This window comes from Teleopsis dalmanni, chromosome 1, assembly GCF_002237135.1.
Source record: "Teleopsis dalmanni isolate 2A chromosome 1, ASM223713v2, whole genome shotgun sequence".
NCBI classification, from domain to species: Eukaryota; Metazoa; Arthropoda; class Insecta; order Diptera; family Diopsidae; genus Teleopsis; species Teleopsis dalmanni.
In genome coordinates, this window is record NC_051846.1 from 13,349,319 (window position 1) to 13,366,105 (window position 16,787).

Consider the following 16,787-nt stretch of genomic DNA (forward strand, 5'->3'; position numbering starts at 1 on the left):
TAGATCATCTCCAGTATACAATAATAAACAAAATTTTTATTTATTTATTTGTGTATCAGTTAAATATTTATGTACATGAAATAGGGCTTTGTGTGAAATGGCTGACAAATCAAAACAGTTTTTTTCTTTAAGCAAGCAGTAATAGATTAATTAATTAACATAATCAAGTATTTGTGTGAATAGAGTCACACAAATTATCACGAGTGATAATTTAGAAAACGCAAACGAATGAAAGCATGAAAATTAGATATGCTTTATGTGTACGTAAACATCCAGTATTCTTTCTTGTATGATTGAATATTTTGATAATCTGTAGTGCACTTTAAAGTTCTATTTTTAAGTCAGATTTTACAAGTCAAAACTCATTTAAGTATGAATTATGACAGCAAAATCGTTGATTGCAGCACAACTTGAGTCGGTTGTAAAAGTTCTCCCATGCTGACTCCCATAAAATAAAAATGAAGTGTAGGCATTCCATAAACAACATATTTTTACAAACTACTGAGTAATCGTACATCCACATTGTCTCATTTAGGTACTTGCGCATTTATATAAACGAGGAAACGTTCGCATTATAATGAGCTTATTTCTGCAGCTGATAGAATTTTAAAAACTTTTCTAAACGTCACTTAATAATATATCACACAAAAAAATTATATATATAATTGATATATCAAAACATTTTATACATCAATTACATATTTAATTAATAAAAATAAAGATTTTATTATATACTTACTTCCTCAGTGCCTTTGTTTATAGCTCAGTTGTTGTTTGTTTACACTTTACATATGAAATATATGTCAAATATTTTAGCCTTTGGTAATTTCCCTTGTGGGAAATTAAGTTTCAGTAAAACGAAATACAAACTGAACATGAAAAACATATATCATAAAATATATATTGAATTAATTAAGGAAAAAATTTAATAAATTTTTTTTATGAATACGGGTAAGAATAATTTTTCTTTTAAATTTATTAATAAGTCAGTCATTTATCATTTGGTATTTAAAAAGACGTTTCATTGGCAAATTTATTTGCAAATAATTACAAATCGCAACTAAGTTCACAACACTAAAGTTGACCGGCGCAAAAAGCAATATGGCGTCGGTTCTAATTGACAGCTAAGTTATATTGTGATACCAAAAAATTCTTTATGCATTTGTAAAACAAAACTAAGTGTTAAAATATATTTAAAATGGATGTCCCACAGCCTCCTCGAGGTAATCTAACAATGAATTACAATATAAGAAGATTTGCAAAACCTTGCATATCCAATGTGAAAAACTGCTGTGAAAACTGTATTTTTAATTTTAGACGCAAGTCTTCGAAATATAATAGATAAACTAGCAGAGTTCGTTGCACGAAATGGACCAGAATTTGAAATGATTACTAAACAAAAACAGCAAAACAATCCAAAATTTGAATTTCTATATGGTGGGGAATTTGCTGGTTATTATCAGTACAGAGTCGCCACGGAACAATCTTGTAAGATGCTACAACATAGCTCTTCAATAAATTTCATTAATATGTTAAACATATATCAATTATTGCTTATAGATCTTAAACAACAAGGAGGAAATTCTCAAGGTATTGCAAATCAGGTACAACACGCCAGTGCACAGTCATCAATGCATTTTACACAAGGTCCGCCCCCTGTTCATCATCAACAACAACCTGCTCCTAACCTGCATGACAACTCTTACATAAATCAACCACCGCCTAATCATTTATGGAATAATTCCGGCAATAATCCCACAATACCACAGTCGAATGGAAATAATATGGCAATGGGTTTGCAATCACAAATTGAGTCAATAAATATGCAACAAAGTACATTGCGCGATCAGATTCATCAATCGGAGTCAAATCTATCAGCTCAACATTCGGTAAATTGCATTCAATTAATATATGTAAATAAATTTGTATGTTTCTATTTAATATTTTTATAAGAAAGGTTTTTTAGCACATGGATTTTGGAATGTTAAATTCTGATTTATTGGCTTGAAAGTTTTACTTTTTCACTTCACTGATTAATTCATATTGATTTTCTTCTGCTGCGTTAAAATTTGAATAAATTTATATATTTTTCGGCGTTTTCTTATATTAAACAATCTTTCAATGTTAAGATTTATCGTTCATACAGCAATAAAGAGATTCATAATTGAAATTGAAATTCCCTGAAATTGATAAGGAACGATGCTGAATGTTAAATTTTTAATTTGAGATATTAAACAATATTCTTCAACAATTTGACTTACAGTTCTTGTTCCTCTAATAAAGATGTAATAGATCTTTTATAAAATTGAAATTGTGCTTAACGTATATTAAGGTATATTTTTCAATACTTAAATCGTATTAAGTTTCAATAAATTATACAAAAATACGTTTTCTATTATACCCTAAAATAATTATAAATATCGGTGCTTTTTAATGATTTTTGAAGCTCTTTAAAAACCGTCCTTTACAGCTACGTACTATTTGTTTCTATGATACAAAGCAAATTCTTGGAAATGGTAAATTATTATTTATTGATATTGACAAGCGACGTCGGATCATAGACTTTCCAAGCGTGGAACAAAATGCTGGTGTAATTGTTATTTCTCTGTAATTAAATATCATTGTTAATCGCGTTTTTTGTTTGCACGGACACTCTCTTATTTAAAAAAATCCAATTAAAATCCTCAAAATTATTTATTAAAGTAATTAAGTCATACAATAATAATGTATCATTGCATATTAACTGCCATGTTAATTCAATTGATATCAATTACGTAGCAAATACTTCTAATCCACTCCAACACGCAGTCTATACACAACTGAACCCAAATTTATACATTAAAAAACGCTGAAAAGTGCTAGTTAACGGCATCAAAAAATAAATAAATAAATAAATCTGTAGAAAATTATATAAAATAAATTCCACAAACATTTTTTGTGGATAAATTTTGTATAAACATTTTCAATATTACCAATAATATTATAAAAAATTGTATAAAATATTGTATAAGTACAGTTTTTTTAATCATCAGTGACATCGATGGGTTGATTTGTGAATTTGTAATCTATATATACATTTTAATTATAATATCTTTTGGGTCGTGTTTGTTACTTTTAGAATTTTTAAGTCATAATTTAATTTTATTTTCACAAATTTTTATTGATAGAGCCATAATTATAAACACTCGTTTTATTGCAATAAATTTTTTATGGCAACATTAATTTATTTTTTTTCTCTCTTATGGTTGTTTGTTGTAGAACGGGTAGTTGCTCTGATTCTTCTGTTCACTCTATTTTGAACGTTTAAACTCAGGCGGGAGTTGTGAGCGCTCATCAATGATAAGTGGTTCTTAAACTTAGAACCGACGGGTTTTGTGATTATTTAGTTTTTTCAAGAAAATCACAATGAATGTTGTGATTCATTGTGCGGCATACTTAAGAATTATTTAATAATATTTAAATCACTCCTATATTCCACACTCTAACACTGTCCTGTATTTCTGCTGTATCTATATGTTTTAAAATTAAATTCATTTATGGTTGAGTTTAATATAAGTTTTATGAGTAATAGAAGAAAATGGTTTCAGCATTTTGTTGTTCGAGTGTACAATGAGTTGTTTAAAAAAATTCAAACAACGTATGGTTAATGCTCCTGCATAAATCCAATAACTGATTCTAATGGAACCAGTGTTACATTATATCGAGTGTAGTCGCCAGTTATGTAAAGCTTGTAGCTATATTTACACAGCTGCGTCATTTAAGGGGATGAATTAATCCACTACTGCATTACATTTGACTAGTCCATGAAGTGTTTTTTATATTCTTTATGATGCAATTCCATTTTTATCTTTCTGTGCTTATAGTAACTGTATGTTCTGTATGTTCTGGGTAAACTAATTATATAGTACATTACATGTTACTAGTGTGTGACCTGGTGTGAAGTGAACTAGTTCATTAATCTTGGTAACAACTAATATGCGTACTAGTCTACTAGTCTAATGGATCAAATAATCCATAGATTTATGCAGGGTTGGACTATCAAATTTTGTATACTCAAAAGCGTAAATATACTAAGGGAAATATAATGAATTTTTATATTCTTAATTCTGTTAAGTTGATATACCTGCCTACTTCGCTTAAATGTATGTTATATTCTTTGATTCATCCATATTTTCTCTTTAAGTCTCTCTAATCCACAGTTATTTACCAATTTTACTCTTATAATTTGTTAAAAAAATTTTATATAACTATATTGATATTAAATGAAGTGTTCTTTTGTCTACATATAAATTTTTGCTTTACTTGTATATTTTTAAAACTACATATGATTGATCCAAAAAATTTCCTACTTCGCATTGCTTATGTTACGATACCAATTTGCACTTGTTCCATCGATAATCGAACATTTTAGGCTTTGATGAGTCAACAGAAAAAACAAATTGAAGAAGCCATTGAGGCGGCACAAAATACTCAATTGGAAATGCAGGCTGATGAGAACGGAATTTCTCTGCGAGATTTTGATAGTATACTTCAACCAATCATCGAATCCTGCACCAAGGATAGCATCTCAGCAGGTAAATAAAAATAGAATTACTATAAACATTTATTATCGTTTATCAATTAAGATTAAAATGTAAGTTAAGTGTACACACCGTAGTTTTATTTCTTTATTAATAATTTTTTAAATATGATTTACTTATAATTTATTTTTTGATTTAATACTAATACCCTCTTCAGAGATATAAACAGTAATGTATTGGTATTGCAATTTTAGGCAAAAACTGGATTTTACAGCACTCATCCGACAACGCTAAAAACAATGTCGTTTTACAATATCTTTTAAAAAAGTATGAGAGTTAACTAATATTTCTTTATTGACAAATAAAACAATTTTTTTTTGTAAAATGTATTAACAAATTTGCTTCTCTTTCACTGACACTGAGATGAAAACACTAAATGTCGTTCATAGAAAGAAGTTGTGTTGACTAAAGGTTGACTCTGTCCTTACCCATAGACTAATTTTTGAAAACTGTCAGTGCGTGATGGTAGTAAATAAGCCAACATGAGCTGATATATTTTATGTACTAAATTAATATAAATAATTTAAAAAAAAAATAAGTAAAACATATCAAGTTTATGACCATACGCAAAGGACATCAAAACAAAACAAAACAAATATCGTTTGGTTATTTATTTTTAGGGCATTGCTTAATGGTTCAACGTTTCAACAAAAATTGCACCTTATATATTTAATAAATGATATTTTACATCACTGGTAAGTAAGGAAATTCCATTATAAAATTTATATTATATAGTAAATATACAAATTACTGCATTTAAAAATTTTTTATTGATGTACAGTAATCCCCCCTATAACGCAGTACCCTTATAACGAGTTTTCATATTACACGATTTCAATCCACCGTATAACACCGGGAATCTCCCATATAACGCGGGGATTTGCACAGTTCATAATTAGCTTCGCGTACCTTTGCACGTGTGTATACGGGGTATACGGAATACCTTTATAACGCGTTTTCCTATAATGCGGAACCAATCTACCGTGTTATAGGAGGGATTACTGTAATTGTTGTTTTTATTACAATCATGAGATTATGAACTGACTGGGCTGATGAGCGAAGAGAGTTAAAACATAATCTCTTAGTTAGAAAAAAAATGATTGAACAGTTAAATTTCTAAAGATCCTTTTCAATAAAACTGTAGAGCAGTGTTTCTCAAATATCCAGCCGGGGTCTCATCATCAGTGAGTGGTCTTGGAATTAATTTTTCTGTTTAATTATTCATAAATAATTTTTTTGAGACTGCAAGTACTAAGGGTTGATCGCGTACCCTGCCAAATTTGAAGCTCAGAGTCAGAATTCATTAGCCAACTGATTCAAAGCCGTACTTGACTTGGAATTTTGTTAATTTAAATTTTGTTATATTAGAACAAAATTATAAACCAGCAATAGAATAATTAAATTAATTATTTGTAGTTATTTTTTCTTAATTATTAAATTTCAATCGTATTTTAGAAAAACACTTCAAATATAAACGTATTGGTGAACAATACGTTTTTGTTTAAGAAACACTGGTCTAAAGTAATATTTTTAAGGTAGAAAAATTTTAAAAAATTATGATCAGTATTGCTTCTTTAATCGATCAATCAAAACAACAACATCTTAGCCAACCAACACACATATATGATTGTATATAGATAAATTTATATTATAAAGATTTCTTAAAAAAAAAATGTGAAAAAAAATGAAATTAACAAAAATATTTTCAGTGTAAGAAAGAATGCAAACGACCTGAAGAATTGCCTGGAGAATGTGGTTATTCCAATGTTTTGTAGCGCTGATTTAAGTAAGTAGAAATTAATTTGTAATTTGTAAGGAAATTTTGTTAAACATTGTTTTTTTTTTACCATACAATTTAGTTGCAAGTCCTGAGCAGCGTTCAAAGCTAACCAAACTGCTATCACTCTGGGAGTCCAAAGCAAAATTCTTTGATGCATGCGTAATATCTAAGCTGCAGTCTCCGGACTCATCTATGCAGGAATATAAGACCAATCTACAGAATTTACATCACGATACAGTGTATAAATATACAAAGACAACAAAATCTACACTTGATAAGTATGAAATCAATATAAAAAAATTATGAGAGGACATGTTCTCCAAGCACTCCTTTTCAGTTTATGCACATTAGTATATACAACATATCTCTCATTTGTAGCTATCAGCAACAACATCAAATTTTCATACAGCATGCTACACAACAAATAACACAACTTGAGCAACAGAAACAACAATTGGAGCAACAAATGCTGTCTTCTGTGCACCCAACTGGAAATATTTTACCGAACACATCGGTATTACCACCACAACCAAGTCAAATTCCACAAAATCACCAACATCATCATCAGCAGCAACAGCAGCAGCAACAACAACAACAACAACAACAGCAACAACAACAACAGCAGCAACAGCAACCACCACCACCACAACAGCAACAAATACAAAGCAGTAAAATTCCTTCACTGATGTCGCAAAAAATTACAATGCCCGATATAAATGATTCCGACCATATGCAACCACCTGGTGTTGATGAGAATAATTTTATGGGGAACAATTCAATGTTTTCGCATCAACAGCAACAAAATATGTTTAATACAAATAACTGTTATCCTCAGCAACAAATGCATAATTCGCAACAGCAATCCACGCCAACTGGACAGCACAATAATAATTTTAATACTGAAACGATGCCACAAGCAACAAACAATTTCTTCATTCCCGATCTATCAAAACCGCCGCCTGGTTTTATGGGAGGCAAAAGTGGATCACTGCCGCCGATTCTCCAACAATTTGCAAAAATGTCGAACATTCCTCAAAGTACAGAAAATTTAAATTCTGGCTCGAATGAAGGTTCAATGGTGGCGCAGAATTTAAATATTGATATTATGACTTTAAATGCAGCACTACAAATTGTTCAACAGCAACAACACTTGCAGAATCAACAATCATCAGAGGACCAAATAGTAAGCAATGATAATCAGGACCTTATAGGCAATGAACTCATACCACCACCACCACCTCAAATACCAATGGAAGATAGTCAAAATCCTACAGCCGCATATTATGATTTACCAGCTGGCTTATTGGTCCCACTTATACGGCTCGAGGATTATAATTACAAATCTCTCGATCCATCTGAAATTCGTGTACCAACACCACAACCAACTAATGAACGACTACTGAATGCCATGGCAGCGTTTTATGCACCCCCAACGCACGATCGACCCAGAGACACGTAAGAGAAAAAATTATAATATTTCCAGTCTTTATTAAATTTAAATTACATTTGATTACAGTGAAGGTTGGGAAAAATTAGGCCTCTACGAATATTACAAAGTTAAGAATGCAGCCAAAAAGCTAAAAGAAGAAGAAATTAAAAATGGTCAACGTGAAAAATCTCGTTCACCCACTCCCATTTTAATTGAACGACCGAAACCCAAAAAAGTTAATAAACGTTGCTATCGGTAAGTGATGATTTAAGGCGTGTGCCTTAAATTATAATTTTAACAATATATAATTTAATATAAAATTTTGTTTTTAATTTTTGAGCTCATACGTCGGAATTATTTTAAAAATGGTTTTTTTTTAAGAATATTATGTTAACGTTTATTTTGAGCGTTGATTTTTTATATATTTCTATACGTATTTCGGCAAATTCGCTTTTGCCTTTATTAGAAAAATTCCTAATATTATTATTATTTTCTTTATATTTATTAGTTCTAAGAGCCGTAGTCGATCTCGATCGCTTTCACGTTCTAAATCACCTCCTGCTCGATTTAGAGAAAGAGAGCGGGAGAAAGAAAAAGACAGAGAAAGAGATAGGGAGCGGGACAGGGATAGAGATCGAGAAAGAGAGAGGGACAGAGATCGTGAAGGTCGTTCAGGAAATCGAAATAATCGTTACAACAGAAACCGCTCACCACGCCGATCACCCACGTCGCGTGAACGTAATAATAGTACTAGAAAAGAGCGAGAGAGATCGGTCACTCCTCCAAGCTTGTAAGTTTTGTATTTATTCTGTTGTTATATAATATATATGTACCAATTTCAAAATTCTAGTGCCAATAGCAGTGTCGCCAAATCAAATGAGTTCATTGAAGAGTCAAATAAGGGACATCAAATGCTAATGAAAATGGGTTGGGCGGGAACAGGTTTAGGAACAAATAATCAAGGAATTGAACAACCGATATCTGCTGGTGAAGTTAGAGATCGGAAGGATTTGTATAAAGTAAATATTTGTTATAATATAGCAACTTTAATACATTAATACTTTGCATCTTCTTCTATAGGGACTTGGTGTCAGTTTGAATGATCCATTTGAAAATTTCCGAAAAAATAAAGGAGCTGCTTTTGTACATCGTATGCGTACGCGAGATGATAAGAGTTAAATAGTTTATATGTTAAACATTGTGGAATTCAAAATTTAATAGGTATTAATAAAATATGATTCAAACATGTTTTAAATTGCGTTTGACAACAAATTTTAAAGAAACTTCAACATAAGTTCAGGACATTAAGCGTACCAATAAGTTTGTTTATTAGAGAACTGAAAGTGGAAAACAAAATTGATTAAATGTTAAGAGAATTTAAACGTGGCTACGCAGGTATATTAAATGCTGTTGCAGCCGCTTTAGCATTAACTTTCTCTAACACTTGTACTAGTCCTTTGCCAGGGCCGCATTCAAATGTTCGTGGGAAATTTGTACCCAGTTTGCGGTCATACAAATAAAGAAGTGTCTGTTCCCATTTGACTGGCTTAACAATCTGTAAAGTAAAAGATTTGTCTCAAAACCGAGTGGTTAGTAGTTACGATGAAGCTTACCTGTTTTGGTAATAATTTTAATATATGTGTGTGGTTTTTATAAGGTTTACCATCAATGTTTGAATACACACGTACGGCGGGTTCTTCAATATACATACTTTTAAGTGCTTTTGCGAATGGTTCTACAGCAGATTCCATAAGGGGTGTGTGAAAAGCTCCACTCACTGGCAATCTTCTCATGCGCTTAATTTTAAGTGCTTTGGCATTTTTTTCAAGAAATTCCACTGCTTCTGTATTTCCTGCTATAATTTTACACTGAGGATACATGTAATTTGCGATGCCACAATAAGGTGATTCTACACCACGGTCAATGCACCATTGTTTGGCTTGAAGGCATGCCTTTCCCAGCTGTGCATCTGGGGCGTAGAGTACCTTTAGTAAATATGTTATATATCAAAATTGAATGCTTTAAATAATATTAACTGATTACCATTGCCATTGCTCCGGATGCTTTATCACATGCTGCTTGCATTGCATTAGCACGTACTTGTACAAGTTTTAACGCTTTGTCAAACTGTAAAGCACCAGCAAACACTAGGGCTGTGATTTCCCCAAGACTGAAGCCCGCGGTAGCTACACAGTTTTCTATAGCACGCGGCCTTTCTTCACGAAGTTGTTCAAGTGCTGCTAATGATGAAACCATAACGGCTAACTGTGCATATTCTGTACGATTTAATTTTTCAACTGGCCCTTCCAGACATATTTTTAACAAATCATATTTCAATATCTCATTTGCAAATTTGAAAAGAGAGAGTGCACGTGGAAAGCGTAGTAATTCTTTACCCATGCCAACATATTGTGTACCTTGACCAGGAAATAATATAATGGATGTATCTTTCGGATCAACGCCTGGACGCCGTGGTAGTTCATTTTCGAATTCCTTCAAAAGTGTATTTCGTTTCGATTCGTCATTGTCTTGTTCTGGCTGTGGATTACTCTCAAGGGATTGATCTTTAACAGCACAAAAGTTCCGCAAATGTGTCAAGTTTCTGTATGGTTTATTGTTTAAAATATCTCTGATGATTTTCTTTACTATAATCATATTCGTTATTCACTTTTATGTGTTATTAAGATAATGTCTTATAATGTGTTCAATATAATGTATTTATGTAAATACATATCAGATCATATGTTTGCCGGTTAAAACATATGTTTAACGTCATTGCAGTGAAGATCACAATAGTTTTACTACATACTCTACTTACAGGGTGCTCTTACTTCCTTGTGTAAGATGTATGCATAAATTGAATCCTTACATGCCATTTAAACTTACAATTAACGAATTGCATAAGCAAATTTTTGTGTAGATTTTGTTTGAATAATGACATTTGTTGTAGTTGTATGTAATATTATGTTTCCACTGCAGCTAAAACTACTTATGTTAATGAAATTAGGTTTTCGACGTTCCTATTCACTTAGGTTGATTTATGCATGCGAAATAGTTTGTTTGTTTACATTTTACATATAAAACATTTGACAAATCTTGTAAATTTTGTTAATTTTAAAAAATTAAACTTTATTTCTAATAATTGAATTCGACATTTTTCGCCTTAAGTGGTGTTGATTTATTTATAATGAGCTCATTTATATGAAAGCTTTTTATATTGTTAATTATATTCATTAGTGGCCTTAATGAGAAAAATTGTCTATATGAGACAGTGGAAACATGGTATAAAAGCAAAACATATAAAAATTAGAACATAGACCTTCGTATTATTTTTATTGAGCATTAAATAGGTCTTATGTTAAAGTATAAAATTTTTTGCAAATTGTTGGAAAATAAGTGTAACGTCAAAATTTGACATTTTAGCAAATTAATATGCAAAAGGTCAAGTTAATTTGTTATGTCTAAAAATTAATATTTTGTCAATATATAAGAATTTTCATAAATGACAGACAATATCTTAAATATTGTTAAACTTACAATACTAATTACTAGCAGTTTTTCTCCTTTTAATCAGACATTTTGTAATTCCAATATTATTTATGAAATATATCGCTAAACATAACTAACTGGTTTATAAAAAATTGAGATATATTGATTTATTAACAATTTTTGTTAATTCGATATATCTTATATTTGGGTACTAATACAAGAATTTTTACATGAACTTGTAGTGAAGGTTATCATTAAAGTTACAAGGACAAATTATTCAGCAGAATAATTTCAGCAGAAAATTTGCGTAATCGTCTGAATATTGTGAATGAACAGTGAATAAGAGTAAGCATTCAGTAGTCGTTATCATTGCTGAGAATGTTTGTTTACGTTTACAATCTATGTGTGTAATTGCTAAGCACTTCTATTACAAGTGCATTTGTCATGAATAAGTAATCAAGTGTCCGCGAAAATGAGCAGTCCAAGTCACAGAAGTTCATTGCCAGTGCCGGAAGTGCGGATTTTATGCTTTGACTTAAGTTACTATAATAAAACTTCACAGTTTCTGTTAAGTTGTGCCGGGGTTTTTGTGTTATATTTACTTTATGGGTATTTACAAGAGCTTATTTTCACAGTAGATGGTTTTAAGCCATTTGGATGGTTTTTAACGTTAGTACAATTTGGATATTATATCGTTTTTGGATTAATAGAACGCAAAATTGAAGAACGTCGGCATGAAAATGTAACAACTGCACGGTGCATACCCATGAGAACATATTTTTTGTTAGCAGCATTGACGCTTGGTACCATGGGACTATCAAATTCTAGTTTAGGTTATCTAAATTATCCAACGCAAGTGATATTTAAGTGCTGTAAACTTATACCAGTACTTCTGGGTAGTATTTTAATACAAGGGAAACGTTATGGACCACTTGACTTTCTTGCTGCAATTTCCATGTGCATTGGCTTAACATGGTTCACATTAGCAGACTCACAGTTATCTCCTAATTTTAATACAGTTGGAGTGGCGATGATATCAACAGCATTACTTTGTGACGCAATAATAGGAAATGTGCAGGAGAAGGCTATGCGAGAGCACAGTGCACCAAGTAGTGAAGTTGTGCTTTACTCGTATGGTCTGGGATTTGTATACTTATTTGTGATTATGATATTAACTGGACATTTTTTCAATGGCTTAAATTTTTGCCTTGAAGTAAGTTATAAAAATATTGATGGTGGTTTTTTTTTTATTAAATATATAATTTTTATCACTCAGCATCCGCGTGAAACATTTGGTTATGGATTTTTATTTAGCCTTTCCGGTTACCTGGGTATTCAATTCGTTTTAGCACTCGTGCGGTCGTCTGGTGCTCCATTGGCAGCTACAGTCACAACAGCGCGAAAAGCAGTGACCATTCTGATATCGTTTTTATTTTTCAGCAAACCATTTACGATGCAGTAAGTATCGATTATTTTAAATATTTTAAGTTCAAAAATTATATCGTCCGTTTATTATTCCTTACAGGTATCTTTGGGCTGGGCTGATAGTAGTGTTTGGTATATATTTAAATGTATATAGTAAAAAGAATAAATTGACTTTCCAAGAGTTAGAACACAGGTCTAGAAAAGTTGTGTACATGTGCAAAAGAGTTTTGTGTTTGTGCAAAAATGTAGGAAAATCTGCAAATCGAAAATTTTTAGTCGAAGTATAGATTTTACTTTAAAGTAAATAGTATATAATTTCGACCGATTCGAATATCAAAGAAAGGACAAAGACAAAAATTTTTTATTTAATTTATTGAAATTTGGCTGATCATACAACGCTGTTTCGAGTATTGCCAAGTACTCTTTATCAGTGGTTTTTGGAAATAATCGAATTTTTATTTAATTAGTTTATAGTCCGTATATAATTTGTTTGAACTGCAAGTGCCAGGCTTAGAATTCGTGCCTGTCAAATTAGAAGCGATGACTAATCGTGTTTATCCACAAATAGCCAAGGCTGCACAAACTTTCAATGCTCAAATTCCAGGTTTTGTCAGTTATTTTTATTTAATTAGTGACATCAACCAAAGCACTTGCCGTGCTTTAAATTAGAACGAGCTTATAAACTACAGCTTTATTTGGAAACACAAGTTCAACGAATTGAAAGTTAATCTTTGAGCTTGCCTATTTTTGTTTCAAAGCTATTCTTTTTGTAGAGACATCTGTTATGCATATTTTTTAACTTACTAAATGTAAAGCCCTTTTTTGGGTGCAATTTTACAAAGAAGCTATGCAAATGTTTCTCTACAAGTTCGATAATCGCGTTAAGGAAAAGCTGAACAATATTATTGTTCATATGTCCAATAATTCTAATTTTTAAGGTTAAATTTTTTTGCCGATAATGGCGTGTCTTGTATGGTCAGCCAAATTTCAATAAATTAAATAAAAAAATTGTTGTCTTTGTCCTTTCTTTGCTATTCGAATAGTTTCTTAGTTTAAATAGTTTCTTTCGTCAAAAAGACACGCCATTATCGGCAACAAAAATTAACCTTAAAGTATATAATTTAGTTTTTCTTCTTATTTAAGTGTTTTTAAAAATATACACAAATAACAGGCACACGTACCAAATATATGTATGTAAGATACTATTAACAACATTGTAAAGAGATCTTGAAGGTTTTCACCATTTGTTATCGACACGAAATGCGTATGCAATATACATAAAAGTATTTTCTTACAATTGCATTGAATATTTAAGTAACTAAACATACAAACATACATATAGCTTAGTTACTTAAGCCATTAGCTATATTTGTTATATATATACGTATGATTATATGTATCAACTTTAATTTTATTTTTTAGCGTTAATGACAAACTTTGCAATGCTTCAAGAATTTGTCGTAAAAAAATAACAAAATTCGTAACACATTCAAATCAGATTGTACAAATTTTTTTAAATTGACATGACAAGTGAATTTTATTTAATTGTTATTAATATTATATTAAAGCAATGTATTAAATCATTCAGTAAACCTATACTGAAATATAATTATGTTAAATTTTAGATTTAGTTTCTTATGATGAGGATGACGGTAAAAATTGAAACTATATAAAAAATTAAATAAATCATGTATGTAAATAAATAAATGTTTTATGTTTACTTTAATAAAAGATTATTCTATTTCAAATTCCATAACACGTTTTATAAAGTCATTTCTCTCTTTGGCTGAGGCTATATTGCCTACCATTCGATCAAGGACCTGTTGTTGATGTTTGATTATAAATTTGTTACATTGCATTATCGTTGCTCCCGTATATATTGTACAAAACTTTGCACGTACATCTCCGATCTGTAATGGAAAAGATTTACTAATTGATATCACTGATATACATATATTACAATTAACCATACCATAGTTATAAAAGGGAGTGTACTCTGTACATATTTGTGTGACCGATGTGCACAGCGAATAATAGCAATTTTTGTACTGTCATTGCAATATTTTATTCGAAATCCCTTCTCTATTATGCCAAGTCCATAATCACCGTAATACTTTTTAACATTATGTAGAACACATTTGGTAATCACATGATCTTTCATGTGTAAGGCTTTCATTGCGGTAGCAGGTCGTATCTGAACAACTATGTAACTGAAGTATATTAATTTAAGTACCAGTTAAAAATTATTTAATTAATTGCTACACTTACCGGTTCTTCGTGCGTACCATTATTATTTACTTCAAAATTAAAATTCTATTTAATTCTATTCTATTAATTTTTCAAACCAGGATCTTTAATTCAATTTACTTAATGTTTTTAATACGGTTTTATTTATATTTAGGCACAGAAGTCTTTCTATTTATTATTGATTATTACTATTTAGTATAAATTATTATTAGTTCTTGTGCTTTATTTGAAATTTTATTTTGTTAGAGTCAAAAATAATAAAACCAACAGATATTGTTTATGTTGCGACACGTGCGTAAACAAACATCAGCTGTTCACAAAGACAGTGATGCCACAGTGGATCTCAAAATTAAAAACACGTCAATATCATTGCCCACTGCACTTTATCAATCATAATCACACTTTTACTGATCATTGACAAAGATTATCCATAAATTACACATTTTTAAAGAATCAGTTATATCTCAGGCACTAACAGTCGATCTCTTTATGAACTACGGATTCTGAACAATATAATAAACACTTTTGCTCAATTTCAGCTTCAACAATAGAGCTCGCCAACCTGTGAAATTATTTTCATAGCTATAAATCAAAGGTAACTGCTGTTCAAGAAATTAATGAAATTTCTGTAAAGCATTGTTTTAATAATGAAAAGATAACCTCTGTTTGCGTAGCATCTAAGATTTCAATATTAACTATAAACTCGTCATTAATGTTTTATTAAAGCAAGTAATTAAAACATATGTTGTTATTGGAGCGCTTATTAATAAGTATTCTGCTCTATGTGATCAGCTGGTTTCAGTTCAGAGGTAGAAAACTGCTTTGACTTGAATTCAGACATAATTTCTTTATCTAAGTTTTTTGCCCCAAATATATTTCATTTTTATATAATTCATTATTATATTTATTTCATTTTTTTTTATATGCGGAATAGTCTATCCATGAAGGCAGTGTATATATAAAGTTTTATAAACAATATTAACTTGTATAAACTGCTTTAACAGATTTTGAATTTCTTGGATATATTTGATTGCACTCCTAAAATAATCGGCTTATTGGTTGAATTTATGGTAGTAAAAAAAAAAGATCAGGACGCATGCGCTTTTTAAGAAAATTGGTTTATTTGCGTATTATTTTTATTGATATTACAAAATTTTTTTCTTAAATAGGTTTTTTCGAACAGTAGTGAACTACAACAACAAAAATTTTATTTTTTATATTATTTTACTTAATTGAATTTTTGGCTGACCATACAGCTGTTTCGAGTATTATGAAATACCCATCATCAGTGGTCTTGGAAATAATTCTTGTATTTAATTATTTTTAAATAATTATATTTGAGACTGCAAGTATCAGGAATCGAACTCGGGTCCTGCCAAATGTGAAGCTCAGATCACAAAGTTTTTTTCTTAAAATATAAATTAATGACTTAAAGCATTCCTAGCATACAACTGTATTTTCTTAAGAGTCTCTTAATAAATAACTGTTACTTCATACAAAGTTAGCTTTTATAATATATACTTGCTTAAGTTTTTAAACGATATTTCATTAATCTTTTGCTGATCTTATACCTATCTTATTGCTATCTTAAGAACTATTTACAAATAACTTACAATTACTATTTACATTTAATATTTATAATTTATATTCACAACTTATATTTACAAGTTTATTTATAAGCTATTCTTTAATATAACTTTTTCTTGCTATATATTTTTCTCATTCCTACGCTTGCGTTATAACCCCACTTCCTTTATTATCAGCCAATCTCCCTAAATTATGTCCTTACTTTCTGGTTTAGATGAACCTAACCCACTAGTTATTAAGCTTATCTGCT

General features: G+C 30.3%; 4 protein-coding genes across 5 annotated transcripts; 2 read left to right on the forward strand and 2 right to left on the reverse strand.

The window, feature by feature from the left end:
• The first annotated feature begins 974 nt into the window (after window positions 1-974).
• On the forward strand, window positions 975-9,049 carry LOC119690257 (calcium homeostasis endoplasmic reticulum protein). Its single transcript, XM_038071282.1, has 13 exons — window positions 975-1,223; window positions 1,318-1,488; window positions 1,561-1,889; window positions 4,412-4,574; window positions 4,775-4,847; window positions 5,201-5,275; window positions 6,290-6,366; window positions 6,440-6,638; window positions 6,739-7,815; window positions 7,877-8,044; window positions 8,298-8,579; window positions 8,640-8,808; window positions 8,870-9,049. Exons 1-13 carry the CDS (start codon window positions 1,199-1,201, stop codon window positions 8,966-8,968), a joined length of 2,907 nt encoding a protein of 968 aa, XP_037927210.1. The 5' UTR covers window positions 975-1,198; the 3' UTR covers window positions 8,969-9,049.
• Window positions 9,050-9,090: 41 nt separating this feature from the next.
• LOC119661850 (probable malonyl-CoA-acyl carrier protein transacylase, mitochondrial) lies at window positions 9,091-10,520 on the reverse strand. Its single transcript, XM_038071387.1, has 3 exons — window positions 9,833-10,520; window positions 9,403-9,774; window positions 9,091-9,344 (listed from the first exon to the last, which is right to left on the reverse strand). The coding sequence occupies exons 1-3, from the start codon at window positions 10,442-10,444 to the stop codon at window positions 9,177-9,179; spliced, it is 1,152 nt and encodes a 383-aa protein (XP_037927315.1). The 5' UTR covers window positions 10,445-10,520; the 3' UTR covers window positions 9,091-9,176.
• Window positions 10,521-11,584: 1,064 nt separating this feature from the next.
• On the forward strand, window positions 11,585-13,052 carry LOC119668880 (adenosine 3'-phospho 5'-phosphosulfate transporter 2). Its single transcript, XM_038078554.1, has 3 exons — window positions 11,585-12,491; window positions 12,555-12,736; window positions 12,804-13,052. Exons 1-3 carry the CDS (start codon window positions 11,751-11,753, stop codon window positions 12,988-12,990), a joined length of 1,110 nt encoding a protein of 369 aa, XP_037934482.1. The 5' UTR covers window positions 11,585-11,750; the 3' UTR covers window positions 12,991-13,052.
• Window positions 13,053-14,261: 1,209 nt separating this feature from the next.
• Window positions 14,262-15,043, reverse strand: LOC119672229 (ribonuclease P/MRP protein subunit POP5). Of its 2 annotated transcripts, none has more exons than XM_038083230.1 (3): window positions 14,972-15,043; window positions 14,676-14,913; window positions 14,262-14,613 (listed from the first exon to the last, which is right to left on the reverse strand). In XM_038083230.1, the coding sequence occupies exons 1-3, from the start codon at window positions 14,989-14,991 to the stop codon at window positions 14,437-14,439; spliced, it is 435 nt and encodes a 144-aa protein (XP_037939158.1). In that variant the 5' UTR covers window positions 14,992-15,043; the 3' UTR covers window positions 14,262-14,436. The 2 variants fall into 2 exon arrangements, with proteins under 2 accessions (XP_037939158.1, XP_037939159.1); XM_038083231.1 differs by having other exon boundaries at window positions 14,676-14,905; window positions 14,972-15,013.
• Between the last annotated feature and the right edge of the window lie 1,744 nt (window positions 15,044-16,787).

Bases quoted from the DNA above. Each gene is read 5' to 3' on its own strand.
- LOC119690257 (XM_038071282.1), top strand. From the start codon at position 1,199: ATGGATGTCCCACAGCCTCCTCGAG. The intron at 6,639-6,738 runs GTATGAAATCAA...TCTCATTTGTAG, and splicing joins ACAAAATCTACACTTGATAA to CTATCAGCAACAACATCAAA. The intron at 7,816-7,876 runs GTAAGAGAAAAA...ATTTGATTACAG, and splicing joins CACGATCGACCCAGAGACAC to TGAAGGTTGGGAAAAATTAG.
- LOC119661850 (XM_038071387.1), bottom strand. From the start codon at position 10,444: ATGATTATAGTAAAGAAAATCATCAGAGATATTTTAAACAATAAACCA. The intron at 9,775-9,832 runs GTAATCAGTTAA...TATTTACTAAAG, and splicing joins CATCCGGAGCAATGGCAATG to GTACTCTACGCCCCAGATGC. The intron at 9,345-9,402 runs GTAAGCTTCATC...TTTACTTTACAG, and splicing joins TAAAATTATTACCAAAACAG to ATTGTTAAGCCAGTCAAATG.
- LOC119668880 (XM_038078554.1), top strand. From the start codon at position 11,751: ATGAGCAGTCCAAGTCACAGAAGTTCATTGCCAGTGCCGGAAGTGCGG. The intron at 12,492-12,554 runs GTAAGTTATAAA...TTTATCACTCAG, and splicing joins GCTTAAATTTTTGCCTTGAA to CATCCGCGTGAAACATTTGG. The intron at 12,737-12,803 runs GTAAGTATCGAT...TATTCCTTACAG, and splicing joins AGCAAACCATTTACGATGCA to GTATCTTTGGGCTGGGCTGA.
- LOC119672229 (XM_038083230.1), bottom strand. From the start codon at position 14,991: ATGGTACGCACGAAGAACCG. The intron at 14,914-14,971 runs GTAAGTGTAGCA...AATATACTTCAG, and splicing joins ATGGTACGCACGAAGAACCG to TTACATAGTTGTTCAGATAC. The intron at 14,614-14,675 runs GTATGGTTAATT...TTTCCATTACAG, and splicing joins CACTCCCTTTTATAACTATG to ATCGGAGATGTACGTGCAAA.